General features: G+C 39.2%; 1 protein-coding gene across 5 annotated transcripts in view; it reads left to right on the forward strand.

The window, feature by feature from the left end:
* Window positions 1-25,388, forward strand: part of fkbp15b (FKBP prolyl isomerase family member 15b) — a 155,282-nt gene that overhangs the window by 122,185 nt on the left and 7,709 nt on the right. For 4 of the 5 annotated variants that reach the window (XM_077523043.1, XM_077523045.1, XM_077523046.1 and 1 more), the window contains 2 exons: window positions 23,599-24,149; window positions 24,470-24,578. The exons of the other annotated variant lie outside the window; for it this stretch is intronic. In XM_077523043.1, coding sequence (XP_077379169.1) covers window positions 23,599-24,149; window positions 24,470-24,578 — 660 coding nt within the window. The remainder of the gene's footprint in view (window positions 1-23,598; window positions 24,150-24,469; window positions 24,579-25,388) is intronic. 5 annotated transcript variants of the gene reach the window in all.

Below are 25,388 nucleotides of genomic sequence, written 5' to 3' on the forward strand. Positions count from 1 at the left end.
TAATGAAAGAGGCCAAAAATGATGCATAATTCCCAAAATAAAATCAAAATAGCGGACTTCCTCTTTGGTTTGGCAAATGGCTACATAATACTTTTTTGTAGGTCTAGCATAATCATACAATCGGAAATGCTTCATAAAAATGTCTAGAGGGCGCTATTTATTGCAAATTGCACAATAAATCTCTAAAAATTCATGTTCATGACAAGTCTGATGTGTTTGCAAAGTTTCATGAGTTTTCATGTGTATAAAAAAAAAAAAAAAAAGCAGCACTTGACAACTGTTACATGGAACAAGGACCATTTAAAATGTTAGTTTTTTCCATGCCTTGTCTGTGCAAAGTTTAATGAAAAAGGCCAAAAATGATGTATAATTCCCAAAATAAAATCAAAATAGCGGACTTCCTCTTTGGTTTGGCAAATGGCTACATAATACTTTTTTGTAGGTCTAGCATAATCATACAATCGGAAATGCTTCAGAAAAATGTCTAGAGGGCGCTATTTATTGCAAATTGCACAATAAATCTCTGAAAATTCATGTTCATGACAAGTCTGATGTGTTTGCAAAGTTTCATGAGTTTTCATGTGTATAAAAAAAAAAAAAAGCAGCACTTGACAAACAATGCATTGCTATGGCAACAGCGTGTTAGAAAATAAAAAACTTTCGATTACTTTGCATCTTAAACATCTTAAGATGAAACACACCAAGTTTGAAGACAGTCGGATAAATTTTGTAGGAGGGGTTCGTTAAAATATGATCCCTGAAAAAGGCCACAAAAAATGGCAACAAATCCCATCATAAATCAAAATGGAAGACTTCCTGTTTGGTTTAGCACATGGTTCCAAGAGACTTTTTTGTACATCATGGGCTCTTATGTATGCCTGCATATTATCATAGCGCTAGGTGAAACGTACAACCGGGAATGCTTCGTTAAAGAGGAGTTTTTTAGCTCAAAATGTGATGCCCGGCCCCTGGGGGACTTCCTGTTAGGTTAAGCACATGGCACCAAGAGACTTTTTTGTACATCCTGGACTGTTACATATGTCTACAATTTTTCGTCGCTCTAGCTGCTTCGTACAACTGGGAATGCTTCATTAATAAGATTTTTTTTCCTTTGCAAAAAGTGCATGCCACGACAACAACGTGTGACGAAATAAAAAACTTTCAATAACTTTTCATTTTCAACATCTTAAGATGAATCACACCAAGTTTGAAGATGATCGGATAAACTCTGTAGGAGGAGTTTGTTAAAATATGACCCCTATGAAATGGCCAAAAAAAATGGCAACACATTCCAAAGTAAATCAAAATGGCGGACGTCCTGTTAGGTTTAGCATATGGTTCAAAAAGAGTTTTTTGTACCTCGAGGGCTGTTATATACCTCTACAAATTTTGGTAACTCTATGTGAAACGTACAGCCGGGTATGCTTTGTTAAAGAGGAATTTTTTAGCTCAAAATGTGATGCCCGGCCCCTGGGGGACTTCCTGTTGGGTTTAGCACAGGGCACCAAGAGACTTTTTTGTACATCTTGGGCTGTTACATATGTCTACAAATTTTCGTAGCTCTAGCTGCTTCGTACAAATGGGAATGCTTCTTTAAGGATATTTTTTTTCCTTTAAAAACAGTGCATGCCATGACAACAGTGTGCGACGAAATACAAAGCTTTCAATAACTTTTCATCTTCAACATCTTAAGATGAATCACACCAAGTTTGAAGATGATCGGATAAACACTGTAGGAGGAGTTCGTTAAAATAAGACCCCAATGAAATGGCCAAAAAAATGGCAACACGTTCCAAAATAAATCAAAATGGTGGACTTCCTGTTAGGTTTAGCATATGGTTCAAAAAGAGTTTTTTGTAGGTCATAGCCTGTTAAATATGTGTACCAATTTTCGTAGCTCTAGATTAAACGTACAACCGGCAATGCTTCGTGAAGTAAGAATTTTTAAACTCTAAATTTGATGCGCCGCCGCCGTCATATAGTATATCAAAAACTTTTCATTTTTCGCAATGATGTTGTCCCAGGTGTTGAGATGGTACATCCCAAGTTTGAAGTCAATCGGGTTAACCGTGTAGGAGAAGCGGGCAAAAGTATGACCCCTGTAAATGTACAAAACTGGGCCAAAATTGGACATTCAGATGATCATACCTCACTTTCTGTCTATTTTAGGGTACACACTTCAAAGAGGTTTTTGTTCATTGGGATGTGCTACAGGTGCCACACAATTTTCATAGCCGTCGGACAATCGTAGCGGGACAGAGATCCGTTTAACCTATGTAGGGGGCGCTAAGGAGCCATTTTTCTGTTATCATGTATGGCGACTTTAAAATATCAAATTTTTCGCCAGGCCTGATGTGCGTGTAAAGTTTGGTGAGTTTTCGGTCACGTTTAGTGTCTCAAAAATGTGATCGTTTGCGGAGAATAATAATAATAATAACTAGAGCTGCGAGCAGCTATAAAGGGCCCTCGCAACCCGTGCCACGTTGGGGTATTTGCACGTCGGGGTACTGGCACGTTAGGGTACTGTTTCATAAGAAACCGTCTAAATTGTAAATGTTTTGCCATGCTTTTTGTGTTTGTTCACATTGCTATGGAATGCTTTGTCGAGGTATTCGGCTGATAGGTATGCCTCCCAATATTCACACATCTAGCTGAATCATATATAAAAAAAAAAATTCTTTGCAAACAATGCATCGCTACAGCAAAGGCGTGCCACGTTGGGGTACTTGCACGTCGGGGTACTGGCACGTTGGGGTACTGTCAAATAGGACAAGGACCATCTAAAATGTTTTTGACAAGCCTTGTGTGTGCAAAGTTTAATCAAAACGCAAAATATGGTGCGCAATTCCCAAAATAAATTCAAAATGGCGGACTTCCTTTTAGGTTTAGCATACGGCTACAGAATACTTTTTGTAGGTCTTAAGCTAATAGGTATGCCTCCCAGTTTTCACAAATCTAGGTCAAGTCATCTTTAGTTGTGTATCGCTTGAATCATACAATTGGAAATGCTCCATAAAAATGCATAGAGGGCGCTATTGAGCACAACGTTGGGTTACTTGCACGTCAGGGTACTGGCACGTTGGGGTACTGTTACATGGAACAAGGACCATTTAAAATGTTAGTTTTTTCCATGCCTTGTCTGTGCAAAGTTTAATGAAGAAGGCCAAAAATTATGTATAATTCCCAAAATAAAATCAAAATAGCGGACTTCCTCTTTGGTTTGGCAAATGGCTACATAATACTTTTTTGTAGGTCTAGCATAATCATACAATCGGAAATGCTTCATAAAAATGTCTAGAGGGCGCTATTTATTGCAAATTGCACAATAAATCTCTGAAAATTCACGTTCATGACAAGTCTGATGTGTTTGCAAAGTTTCATGAGTTTTCATGTGTATAAAAAAAAAAAAAAGCAGCACTTGACAAACAATGCATTGCTATGGCAACAGCGTGTTACAAAATAAAAAACTTTCGATTACTTTGCATCTTAAACATCTTAAGATGAAACACACCAAGTTTGAAGATGAACGGATAAACTCTGTAGGAGGAGTTTGTTAAAATATGACCCCTGAAAAAGGCCACAAAAAATGGCAACAAATCCCATCATAAATCAAAATGGCAGACTTCCTGTTTGGTTTAGCACATGGTTCCAAGAGACTTTTTTGCATACGCCTGCAAATTATCATAGCGCTAGGTGAAACGTACAACCGGGAATGCTTCGTTAAAGAGGAGTTTTTTAGCTCAAAATGTGATGCCCGGCCCCTGGGGGAATTCCTGTAGGGTTTAGCACATGGCACCAAGAGACTTTTTTGTACATCCTGGGCTGTTACATATGTCTACAATTTTTCGTCGCTCTAGCTGCTTCGTACAACTGGGAATGCTTCATTAAGAAGGATTTTTTCCTTTGCAAAAAGTGCATGCCACGACAACAGCGTGTGACGAAATAAAAAACTTTCAATAACTTTTCATTTTCAACATCTTAAGATGAATCACACCAAGTTTGAAGATGATCGGATAAACTCTGTAGGAGGAGTTTGTTAAAATATGACCCCTATGAAATGGCCAAAAAAAATGGCAACACATTCCAAAGTAAATCAAAATGGCGGACGTCCTGTTAGGTTTAGCATATGGTTCAAAAAGAGTTTTTTGTACCTCGAGGGCTGTTATATACCTCTACAAATGTTGGTAACTCTATGTGAAACGTACAGCCGGGTATGCTTTGTTAAAGAGGAGTTTTTTAGCTCAAAATGTGATGCCCGGCCCCTGAGGGACTTCCTGTTGGGTTTAGCACAGGGCACCAAGAGACTTTTTTTGTACATCTTGGGCTGTTACATATGTCTACAAATTTTCGTAGCTCTAGCTGCTTCGTACAAATGGGAATGCTTCTTTAAGGAATTTTTTTTCCTTTAAAAACAGTGCATGCCATGCCAACAGCGTGCGACGAAATACAAAGCTTTCAATAACTTTTCATCTTCAACATCTTAAGATGAATCACACCAAGTTTGAAGATGATCGGATAAACACTGTAGGAGGAGTTCGTTAAAATAAGACCCCAATGAAATGGCCAAAAAAATGGCAACACGTTCCAAAATAAATCAAAATGGTGGACTTCCTGTTAGGTTTAGCATATGGTTCAAAAAGAGTTTTTTGTAGGTCATAGCCTGTTACATATGTGTACCAATTTCCGTAGCTCTAGATTAAACGTACAACCGGCAATGCTTCGTGAAGTAAGAATTATTAAACTCTAAATTTGATGCCCCGCCACCGTCATATAGTATGTCAAAAACTTTAGATTTTTTACCATGATGTTGTCCCAGGTGTTGAGATGGTACATCCCAAGTTTGAATTCAATCGGGTTAACCGTGTAGGAGAAGCGGACAAAAGTATGACCCCTGTAAATGTGCAAAAATTGGCAAAAATTGGACATTTAAATACTCATACCTCACTTTCTGTCTATTTTAGGGTACACACTTCAAAGAGGTTTTTGTTCATTGGGATGTGCTCCAGGTGCCACACAATTTTCATCGCAGTCGGACAATCGTAGCGGGACAGGGATCCGTTTAACCTATGTAGGGGGCGCTAAGGAGCCATTTTTCTGTTATCATGTATGGCGACTTTAAAATATAAAATTTTTCGCCAGGCCTGATGTGCGTGTAAAGTTTGGTGAGTTTTCGGTCACGTTTAGTGTCTCAAAAATGCGATTGTTTGCGGAGAAGAATAATAATAAGAAGAATAATAATAAGAAGAATTCCTACAAAAACAATAGGGCCTCGCAGCGGCACCGCCGCCGCCGCTGCTCGGGCCCTAATAATAAAGGGCCCTCGCAACCCAGGCCACGTTGGGGTACTTGCACGTCGGGGTACTGGCACGTTGGGGTACTGTCAAATAGGACAAGCACCATCTAAAATGTTTTTGACAAGCCTTGTGTGTGCAAAGTTGAATCAAAACGCAAAATATGGTGCGCAATTCCCAAAATAAATTCAAAATGGCGGACTTCCTTTTAGGTTTAGCATACGGCTACAGAATACTTTTTGTAGGTCTTAAGCTAATAGGTATGCCTCCCAGTTTTCACAAATCTAGGTCAAGTCATCTTTAGTTGTGTATCGCTTGAATCATACAATTGGAAATGCTCCATAAAAATGCATAGAGGGCGCTATTGAGCACAACGTTGGGTTACTTGCACGTCAGGGTACTGGCACGTTGGGGTACTGTTACATGGAACAAGGACCATTTAAAATGTTAGTTTTTTCCATGCCTTGTCTGTGCAAAGTTTAATGAAAAAGGCCAAAAATGATGTATAATTCCCCAAAAAAATCAAAATAGCGGACTTCCTCTTTGGTTTGGCAAATGGCTACATAATACTTTTTTGTAGGTCTAGCATAATCATACAATCGGAAATGCTTCATAAAAATGTCTAGAGGGCGCTATTTATTGCAAATTGCACAATAAATCTCTGAAAATTCATGTTCATGACAAGTCTGATGTGTTTGCAAAGTTTCATGAGTTTTCATGTGTATAAAAAAAAAAAAGCAGCACTTGACAACTGTTACATGGAACAAGGACCATTTAAAATGTTAGTTTTTTCCATGCCTTGTCTGTGCAAAGTTGAATGAAAAAGGCCAAAAATGATGTATAATTCCCAAAATAAAATCAAAATAGCGGACTTCCTCTTTGGTTTGGCAAATGGCTACATAATACTTTTTTGTAGGTCTAGCATAATCATACAATCGGAAATGCTTCATAAAAAGGTCTAGAGGGCGCTATTTATTGCAAATTGCACAATAAATCTCTGAAAATTCATGTTCATGACAAGTCTGATGTGTTTGCAAAGTTCCATGAGTTTTCATGTGTATAAAAAAAAAAAGCAGCACTTGACAAACAATGCATTGCTATGGCAACAGCGTGTTACAAAATAAAAAACTTTCGATTACTTTGCATTAGGGGTGTTAAAAAAATCGATTCGGCGATATATCGCGATACTACATCGCGCGATTCTCGAATCGATTCAATAAAAAAAAAATCGATATATATATATATATATATATTTTTTTTTTTTTTTTTTTTTAAGAGCTCAGAATTGTTCATTCGGTAGTCTTACCGATTCAACGTCTTATCATCATTGCCTTTTTTTTTTTTGTGTGTGTGTGTGAATCAATTTTTAAACTTCCATTTTTAATGGAAAAATATTCAACAAAACGTCTGACTTCGGGTTAGGATTCACACCGTGAGCATGGAAGAATGTTATATGAACGTTTGCAAAGTTTCATGAGTTTTCATGTGTATAAAAAAAAAAAAAAAAACAGCACTTGACAAACAATGCATTGCTATGGCAACAGCGTGTTACAAAATAAAAAACTTTCGATTACTTTGCATCTTAAACATCTTAAGATGAAACACACCAAGTTTGAAGACAGTCGGATAAATTTTGTAGGAGGGGTTCGTTAAAATATGACCCCTGAAAAAGGCCACAAAAAATGGCAACAAATCCCATCATAAATCAAAATGGCAGACTTCCTGTTTGGTTTAGCACATGGTTCCAAGAGACTTTTTTGTACATCATGGGCTCTTATGTATGCCTGCAAATTATCATAGCGCTAGGTGAAACGTACAACCGGGAATGCTTCGTTAAAGAGGAGTTTTTTAGCTCAAAATGTGATGCCCGGCCCCTGGGGGACTTCCTGTTGGGTTTAGCACATGGCACCAAGAGACTTTTTTGTACATCCTGGGCTGTTACATATGTCTACAATTTTTCGTCGCTCTAGCTGCTTCGTACAACTGGGAATGCTTCATTAAGAAGGATTTTTTTCCTTTGCAAAAAGTGCATGCCACGACAACAGCGTGCGACGAAATAAAAAGCTTTCAATAACTTTTCATCGTCAACATCTTAAGATGAATCACACCAAGTTTGAAGATGATCGGATAAACTCTGTAGGAGGAGTTCGTTAAAATAAGACCCCTATGAAATGGCCAAAAAAATGGCAACATGTTCCAAAGTAAATCAAAATGGCAGACTTCCTGTTAGGTTTAGCATATGGTTCAAAAAGAGTTTTTTGTACCTCGAGGGCTGTTACATATGTCTTCAAATTTTGGTCACTCTAGGTGAAACATACAGCCGGAAATGCTTCATTAAGTAAAAATTTTGAAATGCAAAATTTGATGCCCTGCCTCTGGCGGACTTCCTGTTAGGTTTAGCATATGGCACCAACAGGCTTTTTTGTAGATCATAGTCTGTTACATATGTGTACCAATTTTCGTAGCTCTAGATTAAACGTATAACCGGCAATACTTCAGATGAAACATGCCAAAGAATGAAGACAATCTGATAAGTTTTGTAGAAAATATGAGGCCTATAAAAGGCCCCCAAAAAATGGCTACAAATAGCAAAGTAAATCAAAATGCCGGACTTCCTGTTTGGCTTAGCATATGGTTCTAAAAGACTTTTTTGTACATCGTGGGCTCTTATGTATGCCTCCAAATTATCATAGCGCTAGGTGAAAGGTACAACCGGGAATGCTTCGTTAAAGAGGAGTTTTTTAGCTCAAAAAGTGATGCGGGACTTCCTGTTGGGTTTAGCACAAAGCAGCAAGAGACTTTTTTGTACATCGTGGGCTGTTACATATGTCTACAAATTTTCGTAGCTCTAGCTGCTTCGTACAACTGAGAATTCTTCATTAAGAAGAATTTTTTTCCTTTGCAAACTGTGCATGCCACGGCAACAGCGTGCGACGAAATAAAAAGCTTTCAATAACTTTTCATCTTCAACATCTTAAGATGAATCACACCAAGTTTGGAGATGATCGGATAAACTCTGTAGGAGGAGTTCGTTAAAATAAGACCCCTAGAAATGGCCCAAAAAATGGCAACACGTTCCAAAGTTAATCAAAATGTCGGACTTCCTGTTCGGTTTAGCATATGGTTCAAAAAGAGTTTTTTGTACCTTGAGGGCTGTTACATATGTCTTTAAATTTTGGTAACTCTAGGTGAAACGTACAGCCGGGAATGCTTCATTAAGTAAGAATTTTGAAACTCAAAATTTGATGCCCCGCCTCTGGCGGACTTCCTGTTGGGTTTAGCATATGGCACCAACAGACTTTTTTGTAGGTCATAGTCTGTTACATATGTGTACCAATTTTCGTAGCTCTAGGTTAAACATACAACCGGCAATACTACGTTTAGTAAGAGTTTTGAAACTCTAAATTTGATGCCCCACCGCCTTCATATAGTATGTCGAAAACTTTAGATTTTTTACCATGGTGTTGTCCCAGGTCTTGAGATGGTACATCCCAAGTTTGAAGTCAATTGGATTAACCGTGTAGGAGATGCAGGCAAAAGTATGACCCCTGTAAATGTGCAAAAATTGGCCAAAATTGGACATTTAAATACTCATATCTCACTTCCTGTCTATTTTAGGGTACACACATCAAAGAGGTTTTTGTTCATCTGGATGTGCTACAGGTGCCACACAATTTTCATAGCCGTCGGACAATCGTAGCGGGCCAGGGATCTGTTTAACCTATGTAGGTGGCGCTATGGAGCCATTTTTCTGTTATCACCTATGGCGACTTTAAAATATCAAATTTTTCGCCAGGCCTGACGTGTGTGTAAAGTTTGGTGAGTTTTCGTTCACGTTTAGTGTCTCAAAAATGTGATTGTTTGCGGAAAAGAATAATAACAAACTAGAGCTGCGAGCAGCTATAAAGGGCCCTCGCAACCCGGGCCACGTTGGGGTACTTGCACGTTGGGGTACTGGCACGTTGGGGTACTGTCAAATAGGACAAGCACCATCTAAAATGTTTTTGACAAGCCTTGTGTGTGCAAAGTTTAATCAAAACGCAAAATATGGTGCGCAATTCCCAAAATAAATTCAAAATGGCGGACTTCCTTTTAGGTTTAGCATACGGCTACAGAATACTTTTTGTAGGTCTTAAGCTAATAGGTATGCCTCCCAGTTTTCACAAATCTAGGTCAAGTCATCTTTAGTTGTGTATCGCTTGAATCATACAATTGGAAATGCTCCATAAAAATGCATAGAGGGCGCTATTGAGCACAACGTTGGGTTACTTGCACGTCAGGGTACTGGCACGTTGGGGTACTGTTACATGGAACAAGGACCATTTAAAATGTTAGTTTTTTCCATGCCTTGTCTGTGCAAAGTTTAATGAAAAAGGCCAAAAATGATGTATAATTCCCAAAAAAAATCAAAATAGCGGACTTCCTCTTTGGTTTGGCAAATGGCTACATAATACTTTTTTGTAGGTCTAGCATAATCATACAATCGGAAATGCTTCATAAAAATGTCTAGAGGGCGCAATTTATTGCAAATTGCACAATAAATCTCTGAAAATTCATGTTCATGACAAGTCTGATGTGTTTGCAAAGTTTCATGAGTTTTCATGTGTATAAAAAAAAAAAAAACCCAGCACTTGACAAACAATGCATTGCTATGGCAACAGCGTGTTACAAAATAAAAAACTTTAGATTACTTTGCATCTTAAACATCTTAAGATGAAACACACCAAGTTTGAAGACAGTCGGATAAATTTTGTAGGAGGGGTTCGTTAAAATATGACCCCTGAAAAAGGCCACAAAAAATGGCAACAAATCCCATCATAAATCAAAATGGCAGACTTCCTGTTTGGTTTAGCACATGGTTCCAAGAGACTTTTTTGTACATCATGGGCTCTTATGTATGCCTGCAAATTATCATAGCGCTAGGTGAAACGTACAACCGGGAATGCTTCGTTAAAGAGGAGTTTTTTAGCTCAAAATGTGATGCCCGGCCCCTGGGGGACTTCCTGTTGGGTTTAGCACATGGCACCAAGAGACTTTTTTGTACATCCTGGGCTGTTACATATGTCTACAATTTTTCGTCGCTCTAGCTGCTTCGTACAACTGGGAATGCTTCATTAAGAAGGATTTTTTTCCTTTGCAAAAAGTGCATGCCACGACAACAGCGTGCGACGAAATAAAAAGCTTTCAATAACTTTTCATCGTCAACATCTTAAGATGAATCACACCAAGTTTGAAGATGATCGGATAAACTCTGTGGAAGGAGTTCGTTAAAATAAGACCCCTATGAAATGGCCAAAAAAATGGCAACATGTTCCAAAGTAAATCAAAATGGCAGACTTCCTGTTAGGTTTAGCATATGGTTCAAAAAGAGTTTTTTGTACCTCGAGGGCTGTTACATATGTCTTCAAATTTTGGTCACTCTAGGTGAAACGTACAGCCGGAAATGCTTCATTAAGTAAAAATTTTGAAATGCAAAATTTGATGCCCTGCCTCTGGCGGACTTCCTGTTAGGTTTAGCATATGGCACCAACAGGCTTTTTTGTAGATCATAGTCTGTTACATATGTGTACCAATTTTCGTAGCTCTAGATTAAACGTATAACCGGCAATACTTCAGATGAAACATGCCAAAGAATGAAGACAATCTGATAAGTTTTGTAGAAAATATGAGGCCTATAAAAGGCCCCCAAAAATGGCTACAAATAGCAAAGTAAATCAAAATGCCGGACTTCCTGTTTGGCTTAGCATATGGTTCTAAAAGACTTTTTTGTACATCGTGGGCTCTTATGTATGCCTCCAAATTATCATAGCGCTAGGTGAAAGGTACAACCGGGAATGCTTCGTTAAAGAGGAGTTTTTTAGCTCAAAAAGTGATGCCCGGCCCTTGCGGGACTTCCTGTTGGGTTTAGCACAAAGCAGCAAGAGACTTTTTTGTACATCGTGGGCTGTTACATATGTCTACAAATTTTCGTAGCTCTAGCTGCTTCGTACAACTGAGAATTCTTCATTAAGAAGAATTTTTTTCCTTTGCAAACAAGTGCATGCCACGACAACAGCGTGCAGCGAAATAAAAAGCTTTCAATAACTTTTCATCTTCAACATCTTAAGATGAATCACACCAAGTTTGAAGATGATCGGATAAACTCTGTAAGAGGAGTTCGTTAAAATAGGACCGCTATGAAATGGCCAAAAAAATGGGAACACGTTCCAAAGTCAATCAAAATGGTGGACTTTCTGTTAGGTTTAGCATATGGTTCAAAAAGAGTTTTTTGTACCTTGAGGGCTGTTACATATGTCTTTAAATTTTGGTAACTCTAGGTGAAACGTACAGCCGGGAATGCTTCATTAAGTAAGAATTTTGAAACTCAAAATTTGATACCCCGCCTCTGGCGGACTTCCTGTTGGGTTTAGCATATGGCACCAACAGACTTTTTTGTAGGTCATAGTCTGTTACATATGTGTACCAATTTTCGTAGCTCTAGGTTAAACATACAACCGGCAATACTACGTTTAGTAAGAGTTTTGAAACTCTAAATTTGATGCCCCACCGCCGTCATATAGTATGTCGAAAACTTTAGATTTTTTACCATGGTGTTGTCCCAGGTCTTGAGATGGTACATCCCAAGTTTGAAGTCAATTGGATTAACCGTGTAGGAGAAGCAGGCAAAAGTATGACCCCTGTAAATGTGCAAAAATTGGCCAAAATTGGACATTTAAATACTCATATCTCACTTCCTGTCTATTTTAGGGTACACACATCAAAGAGGTTTTTGTTCATCTGGATGTGCTACAGGTGCCACACAATTTTCATAGCCGTCGGACAATCGTAGCGGGCCAGGGATCTGTTTAACCTATGTAGGTGGCGCTATGGAGCGATTTTTCTGTTATCACCTATGGCGACTTTAAAATATCAAATTTTTCGCCAGGCCTGACGTGTGTGTAAAGTTTGGTGAGTTTTCGTTCACGTTTAGTGTCTCAAAAATGTGATTGTTTGCGGAAAAGAATAATAACAAAAAATAAAAAGAAGAATAATAAGAATTCCTTGAAAAACAATAGGGACCTCGCAGCGGTCGCTGCTCGGGCCCTAACTAGAGCTGCGAGCAGCTATAAAGGGCCCTCGCAACCCGGGCTACGTTGGGGTATTTGCACGTCGGGGTACTGGCATGCTGGGGTACTGTCAAATAGGAAACCATCTAAATTTTAAACGTTTTTGCCATGCTTTGTGTTTGTAAAGTTTCATGGAAAGGCCAAAAATGATGCACAATTAACAAAATAAAATCAAAATGGATTGGCACATGGCTATATAGAATACTTTTTGAATATATTAGGCATGCCTGCCAATATTCACACATCTAGCTGAATCATATAATCGGAAAGACTTCATAAAAATGTCTAGAGGGCGCTATTGAAGCATTTATTGCAAATTTAATAAGAAATCTCTAAAATATTCATGCTTATGACAAGCCTGATGTGTGTGTAAAGTTTCATGAGTTTTTGCACATGTTTAGACCAAAAAAAAAAGCAGCATTTTACTTGGCAAACAATGCATCGCCATGAAACGGTGTGGGACAAAATAAATAACTTTCGATAACTTTGTATCTTAAACATCTTAAGATGAAGCACACCAAGTTTGAAGACAGTCGGATAAATTTTGTAGGAGGAATTCGTTAAAATATGACCCCTAAAAAAGGCCACAAAAAATGGCTACAAATCCCAAAATGGCGGACTTCCTGTTTGTTTTGGAAGATGGTTCCAGGAGACTATTTTGTACATCGTGGGCTCTTATGTATGCCTCTAAATTATCATAGCGCTAGGTGAAACGTACAACCGGGAATGCTTCGTTAAAGAGGAGTTTTTTTACCTCAAAATGTGATGACCGGCCCTTACGGGACTTCCTGTTGGGTTTAGCACATGGCACCAAGAGACTTTTTTGTACATTGTGGGCTGTTAAATTTGTCTCCAAATTTTCGTAGCTCGAGCTGCTTCGTACAACTGTGAATGCTTCATTAAGAGGGAATTTTTTCCTTTGCAAGCTTCATTAAGAGGGAATTTTTTCCTTTGCAAACTGTGCATGCCACGGCAATAGCGTGCGATGAAATAAAAAGCTTTCAATAACTTTTCATCTTCAACATTTTAAGATGAATCACACCAAGTTTGGAGATGATCGGATAAACTCTGTAGGAGGAGTTCGTTAAAATAAGACCCCTATGAAATGGCCCAAAAAATGGCACCACGTTCCAAAGTAAATCAAAATGGCGGACTTCCTGTTCGGTTTAGCATATGGTTCAAAAAGAGTTTTTTGTACCTTGAGGGCTGTTACATATGTCTTCAAATGTTGGTAACTCTAGGTGAAATGTACAGCCGGGAATGCTTCATTAAATAAGAATTTTGAAACACAAAATTTGATGCCTCGCCTCTGGCGGACTTCCTGTTAGGTTTAGCATATGGTTCAAAAAGAGTTTTTTGTAGATCATAGTCTGTTACATATGTGTACCAATTTTCGTGGCTCTCAATTAAACGTACCACGGCAATGCTTTGTTAAGTAAGAATTTTGAAACTGTAAATTTGATGCCCCGCCACCGTCATATAGTATGTCAAAAACTTTAGATTTTTTACCATGATGTTGTCCCAGGTGTTGAGATGGTACAGCCCAAGTTTGAAGTCAATCGGGTTAACCGTGTAGGAGAAGCGGGCAAAAGTATGACCCCTGTAAATGTGCAAAAATGGGCCAAAATTGGACATTCAAATACTCATACCTCACTTCCTGTCTATTTTAGGGTACACATATCAAAGAGGTTTTTGTTCATCTGGATGTGCTACAGGTGCCACACAATTTTCGTAGCCATAGGACAATCGTAGCGGGACAGGGATCCGTTAAACCTATGTAGGTGGCGCTACAGAGCCATTTTTCATGTATCATGTATGGCGACTTTAAAATATCAAATTTTTCGCCAGGCCCGATCTCCGTGTAAAGTTTGGTGAGTTTTCGTTCATGTTTAGTGCCTCAAAAATGTGGTTGTTTGCGGAAAAGAATAATAACAAAGAAAAAGAAGAAGAAGAATAATAATAAGAATTCCTTCAGGAACAATAGGGACCTCGCAGCGGTCGCTGCTCGGGCCCTAATAATAATAATAATAATAATAATAATAATAACTAGAGCTGCGAGCAGCTATAAAGGGCCCTCGCAACCCGGGCCACGTTGGGGTACTTGCACGTCGGGGTACTGGCACGTTGGGGTACTGTCAAATAGGACAAGGACCATCTAAAATGTTTTTGACAAGCCTTGTGTGTGCAAAGTTTAATCAAAACGCAAAATATGGTGTGCAATTCCCAAAATAAATTCAAAATGGTGGACTTCCTTTTAGGTTTAGCATACGGCTACAGAATACCTTTTGTAGGTCTTAAGCTAATAGGTATGCCTCCCGGTTTTCATAAATCTTGGTCAAGTCATCTTTAGTTGTGTATCGCTTGAATCATACAATTGGAAATGCTCCATAAAAATGCATAGAGGGCGCTATTGAACACAACGTTGGGTTACTTGCACGTCAGGGTACTGGCACGTTGGGGTACTGTTACATGGAACAAGGACCATTTAAAATGTTAGTTTTTTCCATGCCTTGTCTGTGCAAAGTTTAATGAAAAAGGCCAAAAATGATGTATAATTCCCAAAATAAAATCAAAATAGCGGACTTCCTCTTTGGTTTGGCAAATGGCTACATAATACTTTTTTGTAGGTCTAGCATAATCATACAATCGGAAATGCTTCATAAAAATGTCTAGAGGGAGCTATTTATTGCAAATTGCACAATAAATCTCTGAAAATTCATGTTCATGACAAGTCTGATGTGTTTGCAAAGTTTCATGAGTTTTCATGTGTATAAAAAAAAAAAGCAGCACTTGACAAACAATACATTGCTATGGCAACAGCGTGTTACAAAATAAAAAACTTTCGATTACTTTGCATCTTAAACATCTTAAGATGAAACACACCAAGTTTGAAGACAGTCGGATAAATTTTGTAGGAGGGGTTCGTTAAAATATGACCCCTGAAAAAGGCCACAAAAAATGGCAACAAATCCCATCATAAATCAAAATGGCAGACTTCCTGTTTGGTTTAGCACATGGTTCCAAGAGACTTTTTTGTACATCATGGGCTCTTATGTATGCCTGCAAATTATCATAGCGCTAGGTGAAACGTACAACCGGGAATGCTTCGTTAAAGAGGAGTTTTTTAGCTCAAAATGTGATGCCCGGCCCCTGGGGGACTTCCTGTTGCGTTTAGCACATATTACCAAGAGACTTTTTTGTACATCCTGGACTGTTACATATGTCTACAATTTTTCGTCGCTCTAGCTGCTTCGTACAACTGGGAATGCTTCATTAATAAGATTTTTTTTCCTTTGCAAAAAGTGCATGCCACAACAACAGCGTGTGACGAAATAAAAAACTTTCAATAACTTTTCATTTTCAACATCTTAAGATGAATCACACCAAGTTTGAAGATGATCGGATAAACTCTGTAGGAGGAGTTTGTTAAAATATGACCCCTATGAAATGGCCAAAAAAAATGCCAACACATTCCAAAGTAAATCAAAATGGCGGACGTCCTGTTAGGTTTAGCATATGGTTCAAAAAGAGTTTTTTGTACCTCGAGGGCTGTTATATACCTCTACAAATTTTGGTAACTCTATGTGAAACGTACAGCCGGGTATGCTTTGTTAAAGAGGAGTTTTTTTAGCTCAAAATGTGATGCCCGGCCCCTGGGGGACTTCCTGTTGGGTTTAGCACAGGGCACCAAGTGACTTTTTGGTACATCTTGGGCTGTTACATATGTCTACAAATTTTCGTAGCTCTAGCTGCTTCGTACAAATGGGAATGCTTCTTTAAGGATATTTTTTTTCCTTTAAAAACAGTGCATGCCATGACAACAGTGTGCGACGAAATACAAAGCTTTCAATTAACTTTTCATCTTCAACATCTTAAGATGAATCACACCAAGTTTGAAGATGATCGGATAAACACTGTAGGAGGAGTTCGTTAAAATAAGACCCCAATGAAATGGCCAAAAAAATGGCAACACGTTCCAAAATAAATCAAAATGGTGGACTTCCTGTTAGGTTTAGCATATGGTTCAAAAAGAGTTTTTTTGTAGGTCATAGCCTGTTACATATGTGTACCAATTTTCGTAGCTCTAGATTAAACGTACAACCGGCAATGCTTCGTGAAGTAAGAATTTTTAAACTCTAAATTTGATGCGCCGCCGCCGTCATATAGTATATCAAAAACTTTTCATTTTTCACAATGATGTTGTCCCAGGTGTTGAGATGGTACATCCCAACTTTGAAGTCAATCGGGTTAACCGTGTAGGAGAAGCGGGCAAAAGTATGACCCCTGTAAATGTGCAAAAATTGGCAAAAATTGGACATTTAAATACTCATACCTCACTTTCTGTCTATTTTAGGGTACACACTTCAAAGAGGTTTTTGTTCATTGGGATGTGCTACGGGTGCCACACAATTTTCATAGCCGTCGGACAATCGTAGCGGGACAGGGATCCGTTTAACCTATGTAGGGGGTGCTAAGGAGCCATTTTTCTGTTATCATGTATGGCGACTTTAAAATATCAAATTTTTCGCCAGGCCTGCCTGATGTGCGTGTAAAGTTTGGTGAGTTTTCGTTCACGTTTAGTGTCTCAAAAATGCGATTGTTTGCGGAGAAGAAAAAGAAGAATAACTAGAGCTGCGAGCAGCTATAAAGGGCCCTCGCAACCCGGGCCACGTTGGGGTACTTGCACGTCGGGGTACTGGCACGTTGGGGTACTGTCAAATAGGACAAGGACCATCTAAAATGTTTTTGACAAGCCTTGTGTGTGCAAAGTTTAATCAAAACGCAAAATATGGTGCGCAATTCCCAAAATAAATTCAAAATGGCGGACTTCCTTTTAGGTTTAGCATACGGCTACAGAATACTTTTTGTAGGTCTTAAGCTAATAGGTATGCCTTCCAGTTTTCACAAATCTAGGTCAAGTCATCTTTAGTTGTGTATCGCTTGAATCATACAATTGGAAATGCTCCATAAAAATGCATAGAGGGCGCTATTGAGCACAACGTTGGGTTACTTGCACGTCAGGGTACTGGCACGTTGGGGTACTGTTACATGGAACAAGGACCATTTAAAATGTTAGTTTTTTCCATTCCTTGTCTGTGCAAAGTTTAATGAAAAAGGCCAAAAATGATGTATAATTCCCAAAATAAAATCAAAATAGCGGACTTCCTCTTTGGTTTGGCAAATGGCTACATAATACTTTTTTGTAGGTCTAGCATAATCATACAATCGGAAATGCTTCATAAAAATGTATAGAGGGCGCTATTTATTGCAAATTGCACAATAAATCTCTGAAAATTCATGTTCATGACAAGTCTGATGTGTTTGCAAAGTTTCATGAGTTTTCATGTGTATAAAAAAAAAAAAGCAGCACTTGACAAACAATGCATTGCTATGGCAACAGCGTGTTACAAAATAAAAAACTTTCGATTACTTTGCTTCTTAAACATCTTAAGATGAAACACACCAAGTTTGAAGACAGTCGGATAAATGTTGTAGGAGGGGTTCGTTAAAATATGACCCCTGAAAAAGGCCACAAAAAATGGCAACAAATCCCATTATAAATCAAAATGGCAGACTTCCTGTTTGGTTTAGCACATGGTTCCAAGAGACTTTTTTGCACATCATGGGCTCTTATGTATGCCTGCAAATTATCATAGCGCTAGGTGAAACGTACAACCGGGAATGCTTCGTTAAAGAGGAGTTTTTTAGCTCAAAATGTGATGCCCGGCCCCTGGGGGACTTCCTGTTGGGTTTAGCACATGGCACCAAGAGACTTTTTTGTACATCCTGGGCTGTTACATATGTCTACAATTTTTCGTCGCTCTAGCTGCTTCGTACAACTGGGAATGCTTCATTAAGGATATTTTTTTTCCTTTAAAAACAGTGCATGCCATGACAACAGCGTGCGACGAAATACAAAGCTTTCAATAACTTTTCATCTTCAACATCTTAAGATGAATCACACCAAGTTTGAAGATGATCGGATAAACACTGTAGGAGGAGTTCGTTAAAATAAGACCCCAATGAAATGGCCAAAAAAATGGCAACACGTTCCAAAATAAATCAAAATGGTGGACTTCCTGTTAGGTTTAGCATATGGTTCAAAAAGAGTTTTTTGTAGGTCATAGCCTGTTACATATGTGTACCAATTTTCGTAGCTCTAGATTAAACGTACAACCGGCAATGCTTCGTGAAGTAAGAATTTTTAAACTCTAAATTTGATGCGCCGCCGCCGTCATATAGTATATCAAAAACTTTTCATTTTTCACAATGATGTTGTCCCAGGTGTTGAGATGGTACATCCCAAGTTTGAAGTCAATCGGGTAAATCGTGTAGGAGAAGCGGGCAAAAGTATGACCCCTGTAAATGTGCAAAAATTGGACATTTAAATACTCATACCTCACTTTCTGTCTATTTTAGGGTACACACTTCAAAGAGGTTTTTGTTCATTGGGATGTGCTACAGGTGCCACACAATTTTCATAGCCGTCGGACAATCGTAGCGGGACAGGGATCCGTTTAACCTATGTAGGGGGCGCTAAGGAGCCATTTTTCTGTTATCATGTATGGCGACTTTAAAATATCAAATTTTTCGCCAGGCCTGATGTGCGTGTAAAGTTTGGTGAGTTTTCGGTCACGTTTAGTGTCTCAAAAATGCGATTGTTTGCGGAGAAGAATAATAATAAGAATAATAATAAGAAGAATTCCTACAAAAACAATAGGGCCTCGCATCGGCACCGCCGCCGCCGCTGCTCGGGCCCTAATAATAAGAATTCCTACAAAAACAATAGGGCCTCGCAGCGGCACCGCCGCCGCCGCTGCTCGGGCCCTAATAATAAGAAGAATTCCAACAAAAACAATAGGGCCTCGCAGCGGCACCACCGCCGCCGCTGCTCGGGCCCTAATAATAATAATAAGAATTCCTACAAAAACAATAGGGCCTCGCAGCGGCACCGCCGCCGCCGCTGCTCGGGCCCTAACTAGAGCTGCGAGCAGCTATAAAGGGCCCTCGCAACCCGGGCCACGTTGGGGTATTTGCACGTCGGGGTACTGGCATGTTGGGGTACTGTCAAATAGGAAACCATCTAAATTTTAAACGTTTTTGCCATGCTTTGTGTTTGTAAAGTTTCATGGAAAGGCCAAAAATGATGCACAATTATCAAAATAAAATCACAATGGATTGTCACATGGCAATATAGAATACTTTTTGAATATATTAGGCATGCCTGCCAATATTGACACATCTAGCTGAATCATATAATCGGAAAGACTTCACAAAAATGTCTAGAGGGCGCTATTGAGCAATTTATTACAAATTGCACAACAAATCTCTAAATAAAATATTCATGTTCCAGACAGGTCTGGTGTGTGTGCAAAGTTTTGTGAGTTTTCGCCCATATTTAGACTCTCAAAAAAGCATTTTTCTTCACAAACAATGCATGGCTACAGCAAAGGCGTGTGACAAAATAAAAAAATTCAATAACTTTTCATCTTAAATATCTTAAGATGAAACATGCCAAAGAATGAAGACGATCTGATAAGTTCTGTTGAAAATATGACCCCTATAAAAGGCCCCAAAAAATGGCTACAAATACCAAAGTAAATCAAAATGGCAGACTTCCTTTTTGATTCAGCATATGGCTTTAGAAACCTTTTTGTAAGTCTTAGGCTGATAGGTATCCCAATTTTTACAAATCTAGCTGAATCATAAAATACAAAACATTTGCAAAAGCTTCATAAAAATGTCTAGAGGGTGCTATTGAACCATTTATTGCAAATTGAATAAGAAATCTCTAAAATATTCATGCTTATGACAAGCCTGATGTGTGTGTAAAGTTTCATGAGTTTTTGCACGTTTAGACCAAAAAAAAGCAGCATTTTACTTGGCAAACAATGCATCGCCATGACAACGGCGTGCGACAAAATAAATAACTTTCGATATCTTTTCATCTTCAACATCTTAAGATGAATCACACCAAGTTTGGAGATGATCGGATAAACTCTGTAGGAGGAGTTCGTTAAAATAAGACCCCTATGAAATGGCCCAAAAAATGGCAACACGTTCCAAAGTAAATCAAAATGGCGGACTTCCTGTTCGGTTTAGCATATGGTTCAAAAAGAGTTTTTTGTACTTTGAGGGCTGTTACATATGTCTTCAAATTTTGGTAACTCTAGGTGAAATGTACAGCCGGGAATGCTTCATTAAGTAAGAATTTTGAAACACAAAATTTGATGCCTCGCCTCTGGCGGACTTCCTGTTAGGTTTAGCATATGGCACCAACAGGCTTTTTTGTAGATCATAGTCTGTTACATATGTGTACCAATTTTCGTAGCTCTCGATTAAACGTACAACCGGGAATGCTTCGTTAAAGAGGAGTTTTTTAGCTCAAAATGTGATGCCCGGCCCCTGGGGGACTTCCTGTTGGGTTTAGCACATAGCACCAAGAGACTTTTTTGTACATTGTGGGCTGTTACATATGTCTACAAATTTTCGTAGCTCTAGCTGCTTCGTACAACTGGGAATTCTTCATTAAGAAGAATTTTTTTTCTTAGGCAAACAAGTGCATGCCACGGCAACAGCGTGCGACGAAATAAAAAGCTTTCAATAACTTGTCATCTTCAACATCTTAAGATGAATCACACCAAGTTTGAAGATGATGGGATAAACTCTGTAGGAGGAGTTCGTTAAAATAAGACCCCTATGAAATGGCCAAAAAAATGGCAACACGTTCCAAAGTAAATCAAAATGGTGGACTTTCTGTTAGGTTTAGCACATGGTTCAAAAAGAGTTTTTTGTACCTTGAGGGCTGTTACATATGTCTTCAAATTTTGGTAACTCTAGGTGAAACGTACAGCCGGGAATGCGTCTTTAATTAAGAATTTTGAAACGCAAAATTAGATGCCCCGCCTCTGGCGGACTTTCTGTTGGGTTTAGCATATGGCACCAAAGACTTTTTTGTAGATCATAGTCTGTTACATATGTGTACCAATTTTCGTAGCGCTAGGTTAAACGTACAACCGGCAATACTATGTTAAGTAAGAATTTTGAAACTCTAAATTTGATGCCCCGCCACCGTCATATAGTATGTCAAAAACTTTAGATTTTTTACCATGGCGTTGTCCCAGGTCTTGAGATGGTACATCCCAAGTTTGAACTCAATTGGGTTAACCGTGTAGGAGAAGTGAGCAAAAGTATGACCCCTGTAAATGTGCAAAAATGGGCCACAATTGGACATTCAAATGATCATACCTCACTTCCTGTCTATTTTAGGGTACAACTATCAAAGAGGTTTTTGTTCATCTGGATGTGCTACAGGTGCCACACAATTTTCGTAGCCGTAGGACAATCGTAGCGGGAACCTAATTTGCTTGTGAAGCGATCAATGTGTGCTTGCATTAGCAAGTAAGTGCCTCAATATTGTTATTAGAGATTGTAGGTGGTTTATATGCATATCTGTTATGTACAAAAGCACAATATTGTGCTTTTTTTTTTAGTATGAGCTCCTTTTTTTTTTTTACAATATTGTAATCTTTTTTTAAATATCGCCAACGCCCCCACAATATCGTGATAATTATCGTATTGTGACCTTCATATCGTGATATCGTATCGTGATGTTTGGATATCGTTACATCCCTAGTGAATATGTTCCACAACATTTAAAGACTACCGTATTTTCTGCACTATAAGGCGCACCTAAAAGCCTTCAATTTTTTCAAAGCTGGCCCTGCGCCTTATAATCCAGTGCGCCTTATATATGGATCAATATTGAACCGCAACAGGTCTCGCTGTCAAGACGCTATCGGTGACCCTGCACGGTCGGTGACGCACATGCGCAGAAGATCCCGCCATCTTGGATTGCTAGCTAATACTAATACTTTACCTCAGAGAAAATAATAAAACAGCTGTTTATTCATTTTGGGAGTGAATGGAGTTGTCAGAAAGCTGGTTTGTAATCTATTAATAAAGTTTGACTGACCTATCTGACTGTTTTGTTGACATTCCTATCATCTAATGGATGCATAACGTAACCCCAGCCTCTACTGTAGCGCCTTATATATGAAAAAAAGTTTTAAAATATGTCATTCATTGAAGGTGCGCCTTATAGTGCGGTGCGCCTTATATATGGAAAAAGTTTGAAAATGTCATATATTGAGGGTGCGCCTTATAATGAGGTGCACCTTATAGTGCGGAAAATACGGTACCTTCAAACCTGTGTTAAATATTCAGCAAATGAAAAAGCAGTGTAAAATTACAGTAGCTACCAGAACTTTGTTGTTGTTGTCACGTGGTGGTAAAATATAATGCATAAAACAATTATATGCCTCAAACTGTGCGTTTATATTAAGTAACTTTTGCTTTGTCTCTAAGACTGATACCTACAATGTGGAATGACAGGAATGCTTTACTCCATCATGGAAGTTTTCCATCACTCTTACCCCGGGTTTACACCGGTTGCGTGTGCGGTGCGACTGCGGTGCGGTGCGTCTTGACTGCGTGCTCCGGACGCGTCAATTTTTTGGCCAAAGCGTCCCTCGCACAGCTGCGGTCCGGCAGCTCCGTCGCCGACCACTTCCCGCCGTGCCTCGCGTGACCACGCGCGATCATGTGGCATTAAAAACAACGACAAACACACAGAAAGTCTGTGCTCAACAGAGAAGCAGAAAGAGAGGTGCACTTTTATTATTTTGTGGCTTTCTACCTCCAACATAAACCTCTCCTCGTCCATGTTCGCTGGTGTCTAAACCGTGAATGAGCACCTCGCACGTTAACTCCAGGCCCGTCTACGCCCACATCACGTTTTGCTAGCACGCTTGCGAAATAGGAGCTGGCGAGTGTTTTATCTTGAAAGGTAACCGGAAATTTATTTTGAAACTGCGTCGGTCTTCCTGTCCTGCTCGATGTGTTTTGTGCTAGCTTGCCATTTGCCGGAGGCCTACCGCTGCGGCGTCCAGCAAAAATAGAAAATTGGTCTATCCTTGCGGAAGGGTTGCGGCACGCCGCAGCTGAGACGCAGTTGACACGCAACGCACACGCAAGCGGTGTAAACTGCACCATTCGAATGAATGTAATCTAATTGCTTGCGTCGCCGGAACGCACCGCAACCGCACCGCAACCGCATCCGGTGTAAACCCGGGGTTAGTACATACTGTACTGTTTCATTTATTTCTGTCAATTTTCACAAGACTCATTGTTTTTTCCAGAATGTAACTTTGCAACTCCTTCATGACAAAGACTCCCTGACAACAATTAAAAAGAAAGAGTTGGCAAATCAAGAAGAGGAAACAGACAAAGATGATTCACAACAAGATAAGACAATATGTAACACATTTCTTATGAATGAAGAGAGTGTCAGTAAACCGATAAAGGAGGCTGTTTGTGAGATAAATGATGACCATCACCATAGAAGTAAGGACCAAATCACGGATGAAACTGAAGTCCAGGAACCGTTATCTGTTTTAAAGGAACAGCTCCACTCTGAAGCACTAGAGACTACAAACATACCAACATCAGGATTTTTACAGAAGAAGGGGCAGACACTAGACGACACCAGTGAAGCTGCAAATCCAGAGGCTAAAATTCATGAAAGTGGCCTAACTCAGGTCGAACAGGAGCAGAATGCTGCAGTGAGTGTGAGTGATAAGCCAAGAATGGAATATAAAGAAAACTCAGGAGAAATGTCTCTTGACTCCCACAAATCTTTTGGACCCCCAATCAAGCCACCTCCACCACCAGATGAAGTTAAAGATAAAAGGTGGGCGCTCACTATGGAGTTTTCAATATTACTCATAGGACTCAAGAAAGCTAGCTTTAAATAGTGCTTTTCTGACATTAGCTTCTCTTTCTCTCTCTCTCTCTCTCTCTCTCTCTCTCTCTCTCTCTCTCTCTCTCTCTCTCTGTCTATCTACCTATCAATATCTCGCTATCACTATATCTCTAGCTAGCTAGCAATTTCTGTAGATATCTCTATCTTTCTTTCTCTTTTTTCTTTTTCTTTCTGTGTCTGTTAAAGTACTTTGTAAACAGGTTTATGAAGGTAGTGCTTAACCCGACCCCATGTCTTTGTTGTCTCAGTCTGACTGGGGAATTGCTTATTGAAAATGGAGAGACCACTCAGATCAGAGCCATTGACAAATCCACTTTGCATCCAGTTTTGGAGGATGAGCTGCACAAGTCTGTCGAAGTATGTCATTTATTTTGTCTTTGTTGTTTGGATGATGCAGGTGTAACTATTTTTCTTATGAGTTACCTTTGTATACGTACTCCCAAATTCTTAACCAATTTTCATTTTCATATGATACAAAAGAGGACATAAGCAATTGTGCCATTAAACCTTTAAAGCTCAATAATCATGACAAAACTCTTGTATTAATAGTGCAAAACTTTGAGGTCTGTCTATTGTGTGCATGAGGCTTTTGAAGCCTTCCCCTGAGAAAATTTAGGGGAATCATTTCCTTGACAATATAATGGGTTATAGCCGTTTCTTGTCATTTCTTTGTGCCTAATTACCCTTGTAATTTCTTTGTGCCTATGCAAACTTTTTTTTTTTTTATAAGGCGTGACTAACGTGAATGCTGCGGTTAGCGATGTTTGCTTAGCACGGCCACTAGTTGTTGACTCCCATCGTCAGTCTTTTTGAACCTGCTTGACATGCTTCATACTGAAGTCATGGTGTTTTTTTTAAGTGTTGATATAAGTTGGCCGTGTTGCCTTTCGATCCGGCTACTCGCTGATAGCACATTTTGTATCTGGCGCTTTTCTTTTGGTCCACGTCATTTTTGTTGAACCCGAAATATGTCCAAATAACAGACCTGCCGCCCTTCTTTGGCACGTTGCTCTCTCTCCCCTCCTTTTTAGCGGCAGAAGTCCCTTCTTCCATTAAATCCACTTTGGTGCACGGCAGTCGAGGTGCACTCGTTATGGTTGCACTGTACAGAATGAAGGCACTTGGAGCGCAAAAAAAAAGGCACCGGAGCACAGACTAACTTGTATG

Source organism: Festucalex cinctus, chromosome 5, assembly GCF_051991245.1.
Source record: "Festucalex cinctus isolate MCC-2025b chromosome 5, RoL_Fcin_1.0, whole genome shotgun sequence".
NCBI classification, from domain to species: Eukaryota; Metazoa; Chordata; class Actinopteri; order Syngnathiformes; family Syngnathidae; genus Festucalex; species Festucalex cinctus.